This window comes from Monodon monoceros, unplaced genomic scaffold, assembly GCF_005190385.1.
Source record: "Monodon monoceros isolate NGI ecotype Baffin Bay Population unplaced genomic scaffold, NGI_Narwhal_1 Super_Scaffold_12, whole genome shotgun sequence".
NCBI classification, from domain to species: Eukaryota; Metazoa; Chordata; class Mammalia; order Artiodactyla; family Monodontidae; genus Monodon; species Monodon monoceros.
Window position 1 is genome coordinate 155,946,022 of NW_021703768.1, and position 18,355 is coordinate 155,964,376.

Consider the following 18,355-nt stretch of genomic DNA (forward strand, 5'->3'; position numbering starts at 1 on the left):
AGAAAACCACAGGGAGATACCTCTGTACCCAACTAGGATGGCTGCAGTCAAAACGATGGCCAATCACAGCTGCTGGTGAAGAGGTTGGAACACTGGATCACTCGTGCACAGCTGGTGAGAATGTGAGATGGGGCAGCTGTTGTGGAAGACATTCTGGCAGCTCCTCAAAAAGCCAACCGGGCTTCCCTGGTGGCACAGTGGTTGGGAGTCTGCCTGCCGATGCAGGGGACACGGGTTCGTGCCCCGGTCCGGGAGGATCCCGCATGCCGCGGAGTGGCTGGGCCCGTGAGCCATGGCCACTGAGCCTGCATATCCGGAGCCTGTGCTCCGCAACGGGAGAGACCACAACAGTGAGAAAAAAGAAAAAAAGCCAAACCATAGAATCACCATGTGACCCAGCAGTTCCACTCTTGGGTATATACATGAGAGAAATGGCGACTTATGTTCACACTTAAACTCGTACACGTCCGCAGTAGCATGATTCACGACAGCCAAAAGGCAGCAACAACCACGTGTCCAGCAATGGATGATGGGTAAACAGAATATGGTCCCTCCACACATGGGAGCATCACTCAGCCATGCGAAGGGGTGAAGCATTGACACTTGATACAATGTGGATGGAAGCTGAGCACAATGCTCAGTGAGAGAAGCCAGACACAGAAGGACACAAAGGGTGTGAGTCCATTGATGGGAAACGTCCAGAACAGGCAAATCCACGGAGACAGAGAGTAGATTCGTGGTTGTCAGGGGCTGGGGAGGGGATGAGGGTAACTGCTGATGGGGACGGGGCTTCTCTTTGCGGTGATGGAATGTTCTGGAACTAGACAGAGGTAAGCATTGACAACTCTGTACTGAAAGCATTAATTGCACAATTTCCTGGGTGAACTGGGTGGCATGTGAATTATATTTCAGTGAAGCTGTTGCGAAAAGCACCCTGGGGCGCAGCTCTCTTCTCAGGCGTGGGTTCCCTCCAGTCATACAGGGCCCTGGATCTTGTCCTCCTGGCAGGTGGGGTGGAGACAGTCTATGAAGGGAAGAACAAGCTTCTAGCCGGTGGGAGTGGAGGTGTTATTCCGAGTACCCAGTGAGGTTGTGGATTATCTCATTCCATCCTTCCAGCCTTCCCTCTCCTGGCCTATTTTCCACAGGAGGAGGCAAGGCTTGGGGAGGTGATGCCTGCAGGCCAGTCCCCTGGGTGCTGGCCTCAGGGCTCTGAGTGTGGGGAGACAGTCCGGGCTGGACCCCTATCTCAGTCCTGGGGTCCTGGGCTTGGATGTCTGCCACACCCCCTGCGTGGCCCTCCTGGGGCCAGGAAGAGGGATCGGGGAATCCCTGGAGCCACCAGGAAGGCATCCCTGCGACACCGTCTAGCTGGACCGGTTGGCCCCCCAGCAGTCCATCAGGGCAGGGTTGTCACCTTGTCCTCACCCCGGTGCTATTTAAAGGTGCCACCTGCATCCATGGCTGTAGAACTGAGCCACCAGGAGCCAAAAGGCAGGGAGCCCTGGGATGTGTCCTGTGTGGGGCCTTGGGGAAATCCCTGCCCCTCCTGGGCCTTGGCTCCCCCACCTGTCAATGATGTCGCTTGGCTCTGAGTCTGTGAAGGTTTACTGCACTCACCTCGCAGGGCCCAGGGCACTGGGTGGGTGTGTCTGTAACAGGGTGGCCCCATTCCTACCACCTTGGACATGCAGAGACGGATGCTGGGGACAGGGTGCTGGCCTTGGTCATCAACCCGGTCCCCATCAGCTGGCCTCGGACATGCCCAACTGTCCATCCTCCCATCGGCCACCTTGCTGCCCAACACCTGTGTGCACAGCATATGCTCCAACAGTTCACCTGCCCCTCCACCCACACTTTCCCCCAGGCCCACCCCTCAGCGAAGCCGCATGCCCCCTGGGACTGGCTCTCAGGAAGCTCTAGTTGGAAGGGTAGACAAGCCCCCCGGGGCATTCCCTGTTCAGGGGCCTGGCTGGCAAGGACAGGCACTCGGGCCAGAACTTCCATCCCAACCTCTGACCCCTGGGCAGCTCCGTCTCTCCCTGTCTCTCTGTCTCTCACACATCTGTCTGTCTCTGTCTCTGTCTCAGCCATCTCCGCCTGTGCAGTCTCATAGACTCTGTCCCTCCATCTTAGTCTCTGTCTATATCTCTGCCTCTCAGTCTCTTGTCTCTTTGTCTTTCTCTGTTTCTGGCTCTTTTTTTTTTTTTTTGCCCTTTTAAAAAATTGATGTGTAGTTAATTTACAATGTTGTGTTAGTTTCAGGCGTACCGCAAAGTGATTCGGTTATACATATATACTATTCTGTTTCGGATTCTTTTCCATTATAGGTTATTACAAGACCTGTGCTGTACACCTGGCTCTGTCTTTATATCTCTCTGTCTCTGGCTCTGTCTCTTCCTCTCTTTGGCTCTGACTCCCGCCGTGTCTCTGTGGCCCGCCTCTCTCACACTCCCGCAGCCCCTGCAGGCCAATCTGGCTACTCACGGACAAGCACCGCCCTCCCCGCCCCGCAAGGCAAACAAACACGCACGGAGGCCGGAGTGTTTTCCCGAATGGGCGCCGCCCTTGTACTGGCCCCACCCCCGTGGGGAGTCATCCCGCCCCCTGCGGCTCTGGCCCCGCCCCCCAGGAGCCGCATTGGCCTGTCCCAGACTCTGCAGGGCGGTCAGGCCGCCCTGACCACGGCCCCGCCCCGCATCCTGGCCCACCCACTGTGGCTCTGGCCCCGCCCCCGAGGCGCCCTATTGGCCCCGTCGGGCACGCTGCCCCCCCATCTATCAATGGCAGAGCCGCGGACGCGCGCGGGGAGTCAAGACCAGGCGGCGGCGAGCGGGGCGCGGGGCCGTACGCGGCCGCCTGTGGCTGGACCTGGCGTGGCTACTGCTGGCATGGGCGCCCGGCGCCGCGGGGACCCCAAACAGTCCGCGGAGACCACGCAGCTACATGCATCTGGAGGGCGACGTGCGCTGACGGAGCCTCTTCTCCTCCACCCACTTCTTCCTGTGTGTGGACCCTAGCGGCCACGTGCAGGGCACCCGCTGGCGCGACAGCCCTGACAGTGAGTAGCCGGGGGCGCTGCGCGGGGGCAGGGGTACAGGGCAGATAGGCGAACAATAACAGCAAAGGCAGCAGTAATAGCAGCAGTGAACTGGGCCCTCTCTCACTTGAGGGAGGGTCCGGAGGCTTCTCTGGCCGCGTGGCGTCAGCCAAGTCATTTCCTGACTGGGGCCTCAGTTTCCTCAACTGTAAAATGGGGTCCAACTCACTTGGAAGGAGGGTTGGACAGTTGGGGTGAAGGTCACAGGGGAAGCTCCCAGCTCTGGTCCTGGCTCAGCAGAAGGGTCTTTGTGAGATAATTGACGTTGGGGTCACGGGACCCATTTACAGAGGGGAAGCTGAGGCTCCCGGAAGGGCCCCCGTGGGCCCAGTACATAATGAGATGGGGGCAGAGCTGGGTCTGAACTCTGAACTCCCCACCCTGCAAAACAAAACTCAGGACCTGCCAGAGTTGGGGACCCCTCTATGTCTTCCTAGACACCCATTTGGCAGATGAGGAAACTGAAGCACAGAGAGGGCAAATGACCTGCCTGAGGTGGGAGGTGGGGGCATGGAGCTAGGGCTCCAAAGTGCCCAGAACCTCATCGAGTTGGAGTCATATCCCTGCTGCCCTGCCCAGCAAACAGTAGGTGCTCCATAAGTGTTTGTGGAATGTATGAGGCAAGAGGAGATGAAGGGACAAAGAAGGAGAAGGAGGAGGTTGGTGATAAGTGGGAGACCAGGGCGGTCGGTGACCCCAGGCTTGTCTCAGTCTCCCCACATTTTTGAGGCTGGGCAGGGGAGCGGGGGAGCCGAGCCATTGCTGGCCACTGCCTGAATCACCACCATTAGGGCAGATAATCACCCCTGCCCTTCCCACCTGCTTTCATCTGGGGCTCTCAAGGCCCTCATTAGGCTAACTGGACGAGGGCAAGGACAGGGGGAGTGGCTGGGCCGGTTGCTCAGTGCTGGGCCTGGCCAGGAAGGGTGGCCTCGGGCTGGGGGTGAGGTCTGGCTCTGCTGGGTGACCTGGGACAGTCACTGCTTCTCTCTGAGCCTTGGTTTCCCCATCTGGGCAGCGATAAGGGTGACAATGAGGAGGTAGGCTTGAGTTGAGCCTCATAAAGAAGGAGCTGGCCATGCACAAGAGGAGCTGAGTGCCTGACCCAGGAAATAGCAGGTGCAAATGTCCTGTGGGACATGAGGTGAGCTGCCCATCACCTGAGGCATCCAAGTCCAGAGTGAACACCAGAGGGCAAGGCCTTGACTCCAGATTAGGCCCCAGTGCCTGGGTGTGGCTCAGAGAGTGTGGGCTGGGGCTTGTCCCCCAGCTCTGCTTCACTGGATAGGAAACATCAGCTCAGATGGGGCAGGGCTCGCCCAGGGTCATCCATCCACAGACAGGGCCCGAGAAACTGGCTCTGCCACTTCTCAGGCCTCAGTTTTCCCCTGTGGGAAGTGGGCACGGTCCACACCTCCCTCCAGGGGCTGCTGTGTGGGCTTGGTGGGATACAATGCCTGGCATACAGTTGGCACTCAAGCAGTGTTAGCGGGTATCACTGATGCGAACACACTGTGCTTTAAACACCCTGTGTCCCACCTCCAGGCCGTTGCCCGGGCCGTACCTGCTGTCTGGAATTGTCTCCTCCATAACCGGACACGGCCGTGGCTAGCCGAGCTGTCAGGGTCGTTGCCGGGGGTCTACATCTGACAGCAGCAGCTCACCTGGCAGGCACTCACCTACTCTGGCTTGGTTTTCTCATCCCTGACTAACGGGGCCCTCCCCTGGGCTCCCCGTTGCCCTCCAGAGAAAACCCTGAGCTCTCCCCAATGACTTCCCCCCGACCCATCAGGGCCAGTCCTGCCTCAGGCCTTCCCCCTGGCCTGGTGTCCTTCCTCCCCCACCCCGTCACTCCCACGGCCACGGCCACTCCCACGGACCTGCGTGGTCCCTGGTGCATCCCCACGCCCAGCACAGGGCCAGGAGCACGGTAGGTACTTGGGGAATGTTCCCCACACGAATGAATGAATGAAGAGCGGGGTGGGTGGGCAAGTGGGTGGTGGGCGGGCCCTGACCCAGCCCCTCCCCGCAGGCGTCTTCTTCGAGATGCGCTCCATCCGCGTGGGCGTCGTGGCGCTCAAGGCCGTGAACACCGGCTTTTATGTGGCCATGAACCGCCGCGGCCGCCACTCCGGGTCGGTGAGTGCAAGTGCGCGGGTCGGGCTGGGGTGCGTGGGGCGCGCCCGAGTGGGGGCGTGGCCAGGGGCGTGGCCAGGGCCGCTGTGAGCGGGTCTGCGCTAAGTTCCGGGAGCGGCTACAACACCTACGAGTCTGTGCCCTGGCGCCACCGCGGCCGGCCCATGTTCCTGGCGTTGGACGGGCGGGGGGCCCCGAGGCGCGGGGTCCGCACGCAGCGACACCACCCGTCCACGCACTTCCTGCCCGTCCTGGTCTCCTGAGGCCCAGGATCCATGAGTGACGGCTGGACCGAGATTCCAGGAGGCGCGCGAGCCGGGCGGGCAGCTGAAGACCGAGGCCGGGGAAGGCGCGATCCGGGCGAGCCCGTGTCTGGTTACTCAGTGGTTTCACATGCGTTGAGCGCCTGCTGTGCTGGGCACTGGGGACACCGCCGGACCCCACAGACGCGGCCGGCCCTCAGGGAGCCCCTGAGTCTGAGGGGACACTGAGCTGAGCAGGGGCCATAGGAGTCCAGTCACAAGCTGGGGTCAGGGAGGCTTCGACAAAAGCACCTGCCAGGCGGGAGACGGGGACTCGGCCACGCGGGGGCCAGGTCTGGGAGGGCACTCCAGGCTGGGCACAGCCAAGCAAAGGCTCGGACCTGGGAACTCATTGGGGTGCCTGGGGCAGCGAGGAGGTGAGGGAGGCTGGGGAACACCGACCCGCCACAGACTGGCAGGGCCTGGTCCTGGGCCACCGAGCACGTGTCACCTCATGAGGCAGAGGGGACTTCGCAGGTGGGATTAAGTTAAGGCCCCTGAGACGGGGACGACCCTGGATTCCCTGAGGGGCCCAGCGTCATCCCAGGGTCCTTATAAGAGGGAGGCGGGAGGGTCAGAGGCAGAGAGAGACGGGAGATGCTGCGCTGCTGGCTGTGAGGATGCAGGAGGGGCCGCGAGCCAGGGAGGCGGCGCCTCTAGAAGCTGGAAAAGGCGGAACCGATGCTGCCCTGGAGCCTCTGGAGGAACCAGCCCTGCCCACGCCTGCATTTAGCCCCTAAGATGCAAATTGTGACCCCAGGACTGATATGATAAGCGTGTTAAGTCACCAAGTTTTGGTGAGTTGTCACAGCTGCCCTTGGAGACGCGAACACGGTGTCCTCAGAGCCCCTCAGATCCGGCAGGGTGTACAGGCTGGGGTGGCGGTGGGGCGTGATCAGCCTCCTGGGGGTTGATCTTCCTCCGAGTTGCAGGGGTGGAGCCAAGAGGGTGCAGGGGAGGCTCCCACCCCTCCCAGCAGCCACCTTCCACTTCAGAGACGGAAGACCAATATGGGGGGCACTTCCCAGGGCGCAAGCTGGACACTCACCGGCCGAGGCAGCCATGTGACCCTGATGGGGGACAGCCTGTGGATGACACGCCAGCTGCGGGGGCTCGGCCGGCTCACCTCCCCGGCCCGGGGCTGCGCCCCCCGACGCACACAAGTAACACGCCAACCACCTGCTTTTCTTTCTAAGTAGATGTATTTTTAAATAGCTTTCAAGATACACATATTTTCTCCTTTAAAAAACGTCTGTCAGAGCAGTTTCGTCCTTGTTTTGCTGGTCATCCTGGTGGTCCCGGGCCCCCGAGCTTGGAGTGGGGTGCAACGGCCTGTCCACGCAGTTGGGACCCCAGCCGAGCGACTCCACCCTGTCTCTCCACAGATCATGCAGGGCCGCGAGTGAGCTCAAACGTCCATTTATTTCAAAGCAGTAATAATTTAAAATTATAAAAACCTTTCTGCCGTCGAACACGTAGAGGGTGAGGTCAGAGACAAACAGGAAGGGAGTCAGACGCCCCAGGCGGCATGTGCCTAGCCCGGCCCGGCCCTGGGGAGGCCGGGCTCCCTCCGCAGCCGGGAGGGGCGGGTCCTCCAAGCCTGTGCCGCGGGGGGCCTGGCGGCACCGCAGTCCGTGGGCGCGAGGGGTGCGGGAGTCCGCGGCATCCGCGGTCCCGGCCCGCAGCCTGGTGCTCGCCCTGGGGGTCAGCTGGGACGCTCAGGAGCTGCTGGCCGGGTTCTCGTTACCGGGCGAGCTGGAGGAGGATGACGAGGAGGAGGAGAAGCTCACGCCCGCCAGGCCCGGGGGGTCAGTGGCCGTGTTCTGTCCTGTGAGGCTCTTTCGGCAGACGGGGCAGCTGTCGTGCTTTGTGGGGACAGAGGGGAGAGGGGAGCTGTTCAGAGGCGGGCGGGGCGGGGAGGGTCCCGGGCCGGCCCGCCGCTCACCTGCTCCAGCCAGGGCACGATGCAGCCGTCGTGGAAGAGGTGGTTGCAGGGCAGCTGCCGCACGCGCTCGCCCAACCCGTAGTCGTCCTTGCACACGGGGCACTCCAGCCCGGAGCCTGTGGGAGCGGGCGGGCCATGGGGCTCTCAGGGGGGCTTCTCTGCAGCCCCCGCCAGAGGTGTCCCAGGGGATGGAGGGCACACTGGCCTCCGGACCAGAGAAGGCTGGGCACAGGCGCGTACCTACGTGCTCCTCGGTCACGGGGATGGTGGGGAGGGCCTGGATTTTCTCTTTGTCTGCGGGTGGGGGACCCGTGTTTTCAAACTGATTGAGGAGCTGAAACACAAGAGGCCAGAGTGCCGGGAGCTTGTTGGCAGGCGGGCAGGGCCCTCGCCCCACGGGGCTCTGAAATGCAAGGCTGGGTTACCTGCAAAAGCACCGAGGCCCCGTTTGTCCTGGCCCGACCCCCTCGGGGGTCAGAGGTCAGCTGCCCCCAGGAGGCCCAGCCCCGGGCTTCTGCCCACTCTTCTCATCTAGTGAGCGTCACTTCACAGCCGGGGCCGGCAGGCACCTCCCACGGCCGAGGCACCTCCCCAAATCCTCGCGCGGCTACAACCAGGGGACCAGGCACCAGTGACAAAAATACTCAGTGGAAGGCCCCAAGGTGGTCACGTCCCCACCTCACAAGTGCCACCAGGGACGTGGATGTGGGAGACGACACCCCGTCCTCCAGGGAGCACGGGCCTATAAAGTCGTCGTGCCCAGTGCCAACCCCAGGGAGGCCCCTGTACCTGCGTGATGATCGCATCCAGGCCGTTGGCCCCCCAGGCGTAGTCCATTGGGTTTGAATGCAGGACGCCCCTGGGCAAAGAAGTCTGGGGTTCAAGTGGCAGAGGGGCCGGACAGGGCACAGGGGGACCCCCCCACCTACTCACCAGGGGCCCAGGCCCAGGTTGGGGATGGTGGCCGGGGTGATGATGCCGTTGACCAGCTGCTGGATGATCCTGGAACAGAGCAGCCAGGCCCAAGGTTAGCGCCCTCCCAGGGAGGGGCCAGCGTCAAGGGGCTGGCTTTTCAACTGGTAATAATAAGAACCAAACACGAAAGGCGCCCAAAGGCAGTGTCTCCTTGAGGGCTGCACGGCACCTGTCAATGCACGACTGAATCCAATTCTCATTTTGCAACCTGGGGAAAGCACCGTGGGGGATCCCAGGGGCTTGAGGAACCGTGGGATCAGCCTGGCTGTTCGCGGCGGCCCTGAAACGTGCCGGCTGAGGTCACAGTGAGCCAAGGCTGTGTCCTGAGCTGGACAGGCCTCGGCCTACCTGCAGTCAAGTTCCATCTACAAAGACCCACGAAAGCTCAGCCCCGACTCCTGCAGGGCTGGGACGGGCCTACTAGGTCCTCCTGTCCTCATGACCCCGCACACGGGAGGGGCAGGGACACCGGACACCGCATACCGCTGCTCGCCTGCACCCGGGACGGCTCGTCTGGGCGTGGACCAGCGCATCTCAGCAGATGAAGATGCCCATGGGGCGGAGGCCCCTCTGAGAAGGACGATGGGGGGCGGGGGGGGAGGGCAGGCAGGCAGTGGGCACACAGCTCCTCGGGCCAGCCGGACCCACCGGGGAACTGCCCTGCCCAGGGGACAGCCCCTGAGCCAGCACCCACACCTCCGTGCCCACAGAACCTCCTGGAAGGATAGCTCGCTGCTCTGCCTGAGCGGGGTGGGGCGGGCTCGAAGCCCCGAGCGTCCCGCCCGCGGCCGCCCCCGGGCCCCCTCACCCTTCCAGCGTGGGGACGCCTTCGTGCCGGCCGGTGGTCCGCCTCGCGGTGAGGCGGGCGCGGGGCTGCCGGGCGCCGTACCGGTGCCGGGAGTGCTGCTCTCTCTCCCGCCGGCTCTCGGGGTCCCTGCCGTCGTCGGCCTGTGCCCCGGGGGGGAAGGTGGGAATCTCGAAGCTGTCATCAAAGATGCCGAAAGCAAAGTGCCCGTAGCCCTGCGGCAGCGTGAACAGGGGCTGGTCCACGTTCTGCGGAGAGGAGGGCCGTGACCGCGTGGATGGGGGCGCGGAGGGGGCGGGGGCAGGGAGAGAGGCCACTGCTCACAACTCACCTCGAACGGCTGCCGGCTCTGGTCCGCGGGGGCTGTGGAGGGGGCCGAGCCATTCTCTGCACTCCTGGGAGGACAGGCGCCGTCAGCAGCGGGACGAAAGCGGGACCCCCCCTACCCGTGGGCCTCAGGCCGCCTTCCACAGCCCCTGCCCAGGGCCCGAGGCAGGAGGCTGAGGAACCTAAGGGCGGAGGTCCAGCCCAACCCCCACCCAGGTCCAGCGGCTGGCCCTCGTCACGGCCCCCCCGTCCCCCCTACCAGGTTCGGCCAGCGCACCCTCGGGCCGGGGGTCTGTGCCGGGGGCAGCCTTACCTGGTCTCTTCTGGAAGCTCCTCGATAAAGCCAGACTCGCATCTTGGGCAGATGTAATCCTGCGGGAGGAGAGGGCAGCGAGCGTGATCTCTGGGCTGTGGTAGGACCAGCATGGGCGTCATCTCAAGGCCCTGGGTGTGAACCCGCCAGGTCCGGCCGGGCCGCTCCGGGCAGGGCTGGCGCACAGACGCCCTTGCCCGTGGCTACAGCCTCCGATGCTCCCCTCGCAGGTGGCCTGCTCGACCTCCCATGTCCCCGAGTCCATCAGCCGGTGCTCCCCACAGTGACAGAAGTCACAGTTTCGGGGCCTCCAGTCAGCCGCATCTGTCAACAAGCTAGTTGACATGGGTTCAGCACTCTCCCAACTTGGGGGACACGAGAGTGTTCTGTGACACCCTCACCCACACACGCACAAAAAGGAGGGCTGGGAGAGTGACTAGCGGGGCTCCAGGACTATCTGGGCCTCGGAGCAGATCTGCTCCCAGGAAGGTGGCCACCAAGGGCGGGAGGCACCACCCAGGCAGAGGGACCGGCCTGCGGAACATTCTGGCAGCCCCAGCATGCAGCCCATGACACCAGGCTGGAGCTCGACTCCATCCACACCGGCCACCTGCCCTCCCAGCCCTTGCTTTCCCCAGGCCGGACAGCCAGCGGGTAGAGACCATGATGTCCCAAGGCAGCGGAGAGGGGGACCTGCCCCAGGGACGGCAAGACGTCTGAGCACCAAAGCCACCACTCAGGCCCAGAACCGGGCCCAGGCCACACGTGTCCCAAAGCCACGCAAACAGGGAGCTGAGCCGCGAGCGTGAGGTCCTTCCACCCGAGGCCAGCCGCGTACCCACGGGGAGAGGCGCGGTTCCTGGGGGCAGAGGGCACCACTGGCCTTGCCACCCTCTGCGGGGAGCGACGCCGGGGTGCAGCGGGCACAGCCCACCCTGCGGACGGCGGGACCACCACGGTGCATACCGTGTCCCCCCACCTGCCCTGCTCCAGAAAGCAAAGGAAGGTCGAGGATCAGAGGACACTGTCTGAGCCACGGGGAGGGTGGCTGGAGCTGCACAGGTGATGGGGACTTGTATCCAGAATACCTACAGAACTCTCACAATTCAACAACGAAAAGACAAACACCCTGGTTAAAAAACGGCCAGACAGAATGGCAGTGTGATGAATTGGAAGATCGGGATTGACATACATACACTAACATGTATAAAATGGATAACTTATAGGAACCTGCTGCATAAAAAAATAAAAACAAAATTCAAAACTTCAAAACAAACACAAAAACCGGACAGAGGATCAGAACAGACGTTTCTCCCAAGATAGACAAGTGGCAACAAGCCAAGAACAGACACACAACACAGGCAACAGGGAAACGCAACCCGAAACCAGCGGGACACACTTCACACCCGCCCCGGACGGCTGGACCCACAAAGCCAGCAGGGACCAGTGCGGGGAGGAGCTGGAGAAATCGGAGCCCCTACATGGCCGGTGGGGGCGTGAAACGGGGCAGCGTCCTCGGAAAACAGCCACAGTCACCCCACGACCCTGATTCCACAGCCAGGTGCCCACCAGAGGCAACGGAGACACACATCCACAGCAGCCAAAGGTGGACACAACCTAAGTGTCCACCAGCAGATGACGGATAAACACCACATGGTCCCTCCACACACAGGAGCATCACTCGGCCACGTAAAAGGGGTGAAGCCTTGACACTCACTACAACATGGATGGACCCTGACAACAGGATGCTCAGTGAGAGAAGCCAGACACAGAAGGACACACAGTGTGTGATTCCGTTGATGGGAAACGTCCAGAACAGGCCAATCCACAGACACAGAGAGTGGACTAGTGGTTGTCGGGGGCCGGGGTGACAGCTGATGGGCACAGGGCTTCTGTTTGGGGTGATGGAATGTTCTGGACTTGGACAGAGGTGACTGCTGGCTTCAGGACTCTGAATGGACTGAACACACCAACATGTACGCTTTAAGTGGGTGGAGTGTATCGCAATAATGCTGAGCCAGAAACAACAGGGATGGCAGTGCTCTGCCCTCCTGAGCAGGGCGAGGGGCCCAGGGGAGGCTCCCCTACACAGTGAGTGGCCATGACAGTAGTCACTGGCGTGGGATTTCCAGGGCCGGCGGGGACATCACTCAGGGGCTCCTCCTCAGGCCCCCCAGCCAGCCCTCAACCTGTTGTTTATTTCAACGTTTCACAGGGTGCAAAACGTGGCCACAGGAGGCTTTGTGATGGGTGACCAGGTGACCAGGGTTCTCATCCCCTCTGCCCAGCCCCCGGGGGGAGGGCAATGGACACAGGCAAACGTGGCTGCAGGTGAGTCTGTGGTGACCAAGGTTAGGAAGCTGGGAACCAGACGGCTCCTGAACACAAGCTCACAGGCAAGCTAGGACTCTGGCCTGCCCACACCACCAGGGTCTGATCTCGGTCAGCAGGCAGGTCCAGAACCTCACTGGAGCCTGGCAGAACCCCCGTGAGAAGCATCTCTCTCTCTCTCCTGGGGACCCTGCCTGCCCCAGGCCCGCACCCTGCCCCGGGGTGAGCCTGGAAGAGCCAGGGCAGGGCCGGCGCCACACCCTGCTGGAGATCGGGCACCCCCTCTTCCACTCTTGAGGCTCGCCACTGCTCCTGGGTGCCTGAGAGCCTGTCACCTCGCCATTCTCTGGAGTCCCTGTGTCTCCCTGAGCCCAAGTGCTCCCCACCTCACCTTGCAGCCCCAGAACAACCCAGCCCGGCCACGCCCACTCCCAGCTCCGCCCATCTCTGGGCCTCTGCCATCCCCTGTCCCCTGTGTCCCCTCGATCCGAGCAGATATCTACCTGGCTTGCTCCCTCTTGGAAGCTGGGTCTGCTCAAACATCACCTCCCGGCTGCAAGCCTCGGTCTCCCCATCTGCAAATGGAGGGTGGCCTCAACCCCAGGCTCTGGAATCCGGCAGCCGCGGCTGTCCTGCGGCTCAGTGCTGGCTGTGGTCAGGCCCTGCTCTGCGCCCTCCATCCTCGGAGAGCCCCACGCCCTGAGACTGAGTGGCCTGGCTGAGCAGTGCTCGCCCCGCACCCAGGGATTCAGGCAGGGCCCCGGGCTCTGCTCGCAGGCGGTGGGGAAGGCCCAGACCCTGGTCTTCCAATGCTCTCCTCCAAGGGCGTGTCCCTGAGATTTTTATTACATCACTGTGTAATAAAAGCGGTGGAAACCCTGGGATGGAGTGCTCGCCCCCCACAGGGCAGGGCCTGTCTCCCTCGGCAGGACCCTAGCTCGTGAGCACCTGTTCCTAGCCGAAGACTCCTCGTCTTGAGGAGATGGCCGGCAAGAGGGCCACCCTGTCATCATCACCATGGCAACAGCCGCCGACCGGCAGACGAGTGCTACAGTGCTACATTTACTGAGCGTTTGCTCCCTGTGCTCGGCCAGCTGGGGCCCTCAGAGACAGGCCTCACCCTTCACGCGCCCTTTCACACCATGTGCAGACCCAGGGTCCCCGGCCAGGCGCGTGTGGTGAAGCTGGGGACGCTGAGGTGGGAGCTGGAGAGATGCTGGCCTCGGCGGGCCCAGGGCCCCCAGAAAGGGTTGGGGCGCAGAGCTGCGGGGGGTATGTGAGCTCAGGTCCAGATACAGACCTGACGAGACTCCCCACGCCCCTGCAGCCCCTCGTGCTCCCAGCCTGACCTCACCAGCCCACAGACCCCAGGGGCAACCCTCCTCAGATGTCACTGGGCCCACCCAGACCCCATGGGCAAGTGCCCCTGCCCCGCAGCACTGTCTTCTGCGTCTTAGCAGCTGCCCCACAAAGCGCATTCACGCCCCTCTGTCCCCCCCAGCGTCTGTGAGCCCCACGCATGCTGCTGAATGCCGGGGTGCAGCACCGTCCCGGGGCCTCGCATCACCTGGGGCCCGCTAAGTGCCGGCAAGCGCCCATCGACGTGACACATGGGCCCACCCTGCCGGGGGTGCGCCTCACTTCAGCCTCCAACGGCGCCGGGAGGCTTGGAGGTGCAGCCGGGGAGCCCCACAGTGTGGCTCTGTCTGGCACCCCTCGTCCAGCCACCCCTCCGGGGCTCAGCCCCCTGCTGCACCCCCAGACTCCCGCCCTGTGCCGCACCGGCTGTCTCCGGAGCAGCCCTGTGGGGCAGCCCTCATCTCTGGGCCCCTGGGTCTCAACTCCAGGCCCAAGGGTAAGCCTCCCTGGGCCTCGGCAGCAGCGGGGGAAATGGGCGCCCTCGGCAGCTGCACAGCACGCCGCCGGGCGGGTGGGGGCCCAGCCTGCTCCCCAGCGGCTCTGTGTGGAGGACAAGGTGCGGGTGCGTAAGGCTGGGGACACACACGGGCCTTCTCTCCTCACCCTGATGGCCCTCCGAGGCAGCTGCCAGGTCCTGTCCCCGTCCTCCGACCCTGCTCAGGGACACTTCTGAGAGGAAGACAGGGGTCATCCACAGGACAGCAGGCCTCAACAAGGCCACCCGTGGTGGTGGGCCAAGCCCCAAACGCCACCTGGTCCGCCCACCCGCGGGGCCCACCCGCGGGGCCCGCCCGCGGACGCCCCATGTCCACCTCGTCCCTGGTGCTCCCGTTTCCTGGGGGAATCGAGTCTGGGCCTGCGCACCTGCGCAGAGGCCTCCGGATCGGCCAGCCGGTCCGGTTCCTGCTCCCACGTGCCCGCTCCAGGCAGGCACCAGCCCCTCCCCAGCTTCCCGGGCTCCCCCTGACCACGCGTGCCCGTCAAGCACAGGGGTGCCCTCGCCAACCCGTCTGACAGGCGAGGAGACCGAGGCCCAGGGCGTCTGGGCTGCTGCGAGGAAGCCTGCGGGCAGAGGGCGGGCAGAGGGCCGCGACAGCAGGTCAGGAGGAGCAGCTCAACACCAGCCAGCGTCTCACTGCACACCAACCTCGGGCTGGTTTCCCGTGAACAGAGGTCCGTGCTGGCGGGCGGCAGGGGCTGGGGGGCAGGGGTGGTGGTGGTGGCGGGGAGCGCAATTGCTGGTGGGGCACTTCCAACGTCACCATGTTAAGAGCCCACCTTCCTGCCCCCGAGAACACCAAGTACGCCCCTTACTCATAAACAGACACCCACTCTACTGGGCCTCTTCCAATCCCATCCCAAACTCCACGCCGGTCCCCTCCCTGCCATTATTTGCGCTTAACAGAATTTACCAACGTTCCCGATCAAATATTTGCCAATCGCTTGTTCAGCGTTGGCTCCCTATAAACTGGGAGGGCAAAGATCATGGCTACCTTGTCACCATTGGATCCTGTGACTAGGAGAAACCTCGCTAGCCCAGTGACAGTCGGAAAAGGTCAGGGTCCTTCTGGGCCAGGACCCAGGCCCCAGGCTGGCCCCAGGAGGGGAGGCCAAAACAGCTAGCAACACAGACTGCTCGGCCCCAGGCTTCCGATGGCTCTGGACAGGCCGCTCTGGGGTAAGCCTGAGACCCAGGGCCTGTCCAGGGCTCACAACAGCTGCGAGGGGCTGCGTGCAGCTCCTCCAGGCTGGGGACTGTCCTGCGACCAGCCCCTTCCTGCCAGTCGAGAAAACCAGACCCATTGCTGGGGCGTGCAGGGAGCCGGAAGAGGCAGAAGGAGGACTTCTTCCGGGACGCTGGAGTGGGGGAGTGGGGCAAGTCTCAGCTCCTCAAGTCTGCTCATGCACCCAGGGTTTCGATTTATGCACCCCCGCCAAGCCCCTTGCCTCTGGAAGCCACACCACCTCTACCCTTTCTCTCCTCCTGGGCCCAGGCACTCCTCTCCCCTCCAAACCCTGACTCTAGCTCAGTATCCTCTGAAGCTGGGATAATGTCCACCAACTCCTTCTCCTGCCTCCCCCAGGGAAGCCCACAGCTGCAAAGGTAGGACTAAGAGTCTGGCTCTAAATCAACCAGGTGACCAAGGAGAGCTGGTACTCTATCAATCGTTGCCACCTGCAGCTCCTTCCCCTGGTCAACCGCACCGCCCGCTTCTTGCTCCCCGAGAGCTAGCCGAGCGGCAAATGCCGGGAGCGGGGCCGCCGTGCCTTCAGTCTTCCACCCGTGCAGCGGGGGAGGGTCGGCCGGGAGCTGGGGCACTGATCCCATCCTGGACCTACCGACTCGGAACTTCCGGGCTGAGAGGTCTGGAAACCGAGCCTTTCACGAGCAGCCCTCCCGCGGCCTCCACCCGGGCGAGAGCGCAGGGCCCACCTGGGTGCAGGCCCCCACCCCCGGGAGGCAGAAGAACGCAGGATTGGGCCGCCGTCGGGCCCGGGAGAGCGGCGACTCCCTCCCACGAGGCGGCCGCGGCGCCGACCGCGCTCGGGGCCGGCCCCGTTCCCTCCCGGCCGCCGGCCCAGCTGCGCCACCAGGGCCGCCCGCTTCCGGGCCCTCCGCGGGGACCTCAGTTTCCCCGTCCGAGCCAGCTCGCCTCAGGCTGAGGCAAAGGCCCCCGCCCGCCTGGCCTGGGCCTCACCGGCAGGCGCGGCACGATCTCGACCGAGCAGCAGTGACAGAAGTACCGTCCGGGCTGCGGTGACGCCTCGGCCATGGCCACCGCCGCCTCCTCCGCGCCGCCCGCCCCCCGCGCGGCACTCGCCGCCCGCCGCCGGCCGTTTGCTGCTCCCTCGCCGGCCGACGCTCCCGCGCACGCTCCCGCAAGGCACGCAGGGCACGCACGGCGTGAGACAGGGAAGGGCGGCGGAAGCGGAGCAGGCGGCGCACGCGGCGGGCGGTGGCCCGGGCGACGGTGGCTGCCGAGGGGCAAACTAGGAGCGGGCGCAGGGCCGGGGCGGGGCCAGGCTGTGGGGATGGCAGGGGGGCGGGTCCTGAGGGGGCGAGGCCGAGTACCCTTGACAAACCTGGATCAGGGCCCGGGGTGGGGTTGGGGGCGGGGCCGAAGGCTGCGGGAAAGGCCGAAGGCGGGTCTTGGGCGGGTCCGAGCCCTTCCTCGTCTACAAATCTACAAAGGTCCCCGCTTCCCTCGTTATTGCTCTTATTGCCAAGTCCCACCTTTCTCTCACCTTTCTGTCCTCTCTGTTCCTGGGACGCTCTTGAGCGCTTTCACCTCCGGGCCTTTGCACTGGCTGTGCCCCTACGCGGTGCACCGTTTCCAGGACACCTGCGTGGCTTCCTAACCCACACGTTTCAAGTCTTTGCTCAAATGTCCATCTATTGAGGCGCCCTCCGCAATAGCACTCATTTCCGCCTGATAAACTGTAGGGTCAGCTCCACAACAGAAGGGATTTTTGTATCTTGTTCCCAGCTGGACTCAGAACAGTGCCTGGCACACAGGCAATCCATAAACATTCGTTGAATGCATACAGACAGGAGACCCATTCCTGAATCAAGGAGGGCTGCCCTCCCATGTCTCAGTGTGGCACATGGGATAAGAGAGTCTGAGGCCTGCCAGGTATGGCCTTGTTTCCATGATGCCTTCAGGTGAGAAGAGCGCAGAAAACCTAAACCCCCCAAAAAATTAATCAGCAGGCCAGGGTCATTTCTGAGGTTAGTTCCAGGCCAATCATGCACTTATTTCTTTATCCACTCGACAAACTTTCATTGAGCTCCTGTAGTATGCCAGACCCTTTGCTGGGTGCAAGGACACAGCAGGGGCAATCACAGACTCAACAGGCAATAAAAGTGGTTTTCTGAAGTACTCCATGTCTGGAGGAGACAGAGCTGGTTGAAGATACCCTCCAGCCCCGTGAGGTTGAGCCGGAGGATGAGTCCCTAGGGTAGACTTGGTTCAGCCTGGGGAGACAGACAGGACTTCCCAGGGGAGAGGACATTGGAGCCAGGGCTTTGAAGAACGAATAGGAGTTGGTTGGAGTTGCGCTTCCTGCTGAAGGGAGCACTGGAGCACGAGTGTCAAGGAATTACAAATTGGAGCCTGTGTATAAACGATTTTGAATGTCAAGAGACTAGGAACAGAGACTTGTCTGCCAGCCACCATTTTGTACCCCTCAAGGCTCAGTGATTCCAAGCCATTCCTGCTCTGACCACCAGAGAGCGCCCCAACCCTGTTGCTGGGAAACCAGGCAACACCCACCCACCCCTGCCCCGCCCCCCAGGATGGGCCTTTTGCCTCAGGCCGTTAATGCCTAGCCCTGGGCTTGTTTCGCACCAAAGACATATATTCATTCATTCATTCATTCATTCATCCTGCAGAAGTTTGTTTTTGTTTTTTTAGTGTGGGTTTTCTTGTTTGTTTGTTTGTTTGTTTGTTTTGCCGCGCAGCTTGTGGAGTCTTAACTCCCCAACCAGGGATTGAACCCTGGGCCCTCGGCAGTGAGAGCACGTAGTCCTAACCACTAGACTGCCAGGGAATTCCCCATCCTGCAGAAGTTTATGAGGTACTGCGCAAGAGGCCTTGGAGTTAGCGGGCATGCGTTCAAATCCCACCAAGTCACACTGGCTCTGTAGTCCTGGGCAACTCGCTTAACCTCTCTGGGCAGGCGGCAGAAACTGCCTCTCAGG

At 62.8% G+C, this 18,355-nt stretch overlaps 2 protein-coding genes across 9 annotated transcripts; one reads left to right on the forward strand and one right to left on the reverse strand.

Moving 5' to 3' along the window:
- The first annotated feature begins 2,555 nt into the window (after nucleotides 1–2,555).
- Nucleotides 2,556–6,528, forward strand: FGF22 (fibroblast growth factor 22). Its single transcript, XM_029216855.1, is given in 4 exon segments — nucleotides 2,556–2,705; nucleotides 2,791–3,061; nucleotides 5,133–5,298; nucleotides 5,352–6,528. Coding segments are annotated over 4 exon segments (735 nt in total). The 3' UTR covers nucleotides 5,500–6,528.
- Nucleotides 6,529–6,721: 193 nt separating this feature from the next.
- RNF126 (ring finger protein 126) lies at nucleotides 6,722–16,539 on the reverse strand. 8 transcript variants are annotated; one of them, XM_029217746.1, is made up of 9 exons: nucleotides 16,353–16,539; nucleotides 9,904–9,962; nucleotides 9,595–9,658; nucleotides 9,267–9,511; nucleotides 8,417–8,485; nucleotides 8,273–8,342; nucleotides 7,724–7,817; nucleotides 7,484–7,599; nucleotides 6,722–7,403 (listed from the first exon to the last, which is right to left on the reverse strand). In XM_029217746.1, the coding sequence occupies exons 1-9, from the start codon at nucleotides 16,425–16,427 to the stop codon at nucleotides 7,257–7,259; spliced, it is 939 nt and encodes a 312-aa protein (XP_029073579.1). In that variant the 5' UTR covers nucleotides 16,428–16,539; the 3' UTR covers nucleotides 6,722–7,256. The 8 variants fall into 8 exon arrangements, 7 of the variants coding, with proteins under 7 accessions (XP_029073579.1, XP_029073583.1, XP_029073584.1 ...); XM_029217750.1 differs by having other exon boundaries at nucleotides 9,267–9,406; nucleotides 16,353–16,532; XM_029217751.1 differs by having other exon boundaries at nucleotides 9,348–9,478; nucleotides 16,353–16,532.
- Between the last annotated feature and the right edge of the window lie 1,816 nt (nucleotides 16,540–18,355).

What these genes read in the sequence shown, in the direction of transcription:
- RNF126 (XM_029217745.1), bottom strand. Translation starts at nt 14,344, where the DNA reads ATGACCCCTGTCTTCCTCTCAGAAGTGTCCCTGAGCAGGGTCGGAGGA. An exon ending in GAGCTTCCAGAAGAGACCAG is followed by an intron (nt 9,659 to 9,903) that starts GTAAGGCTGCCC and finishes CTGTCCTCCCAG; the next exon opens with GAGTGCAGAGAATGGCTCGG. An exon ending in AGAGCCGGCAGCCGTTCGAG is followed by an intron (nt 9,407 to 9,594) that starts GTGAGTTGTGAG and finishes CCCGGGGCACAG; the next exon opens with GCCGACGACGGCAGGGACCC.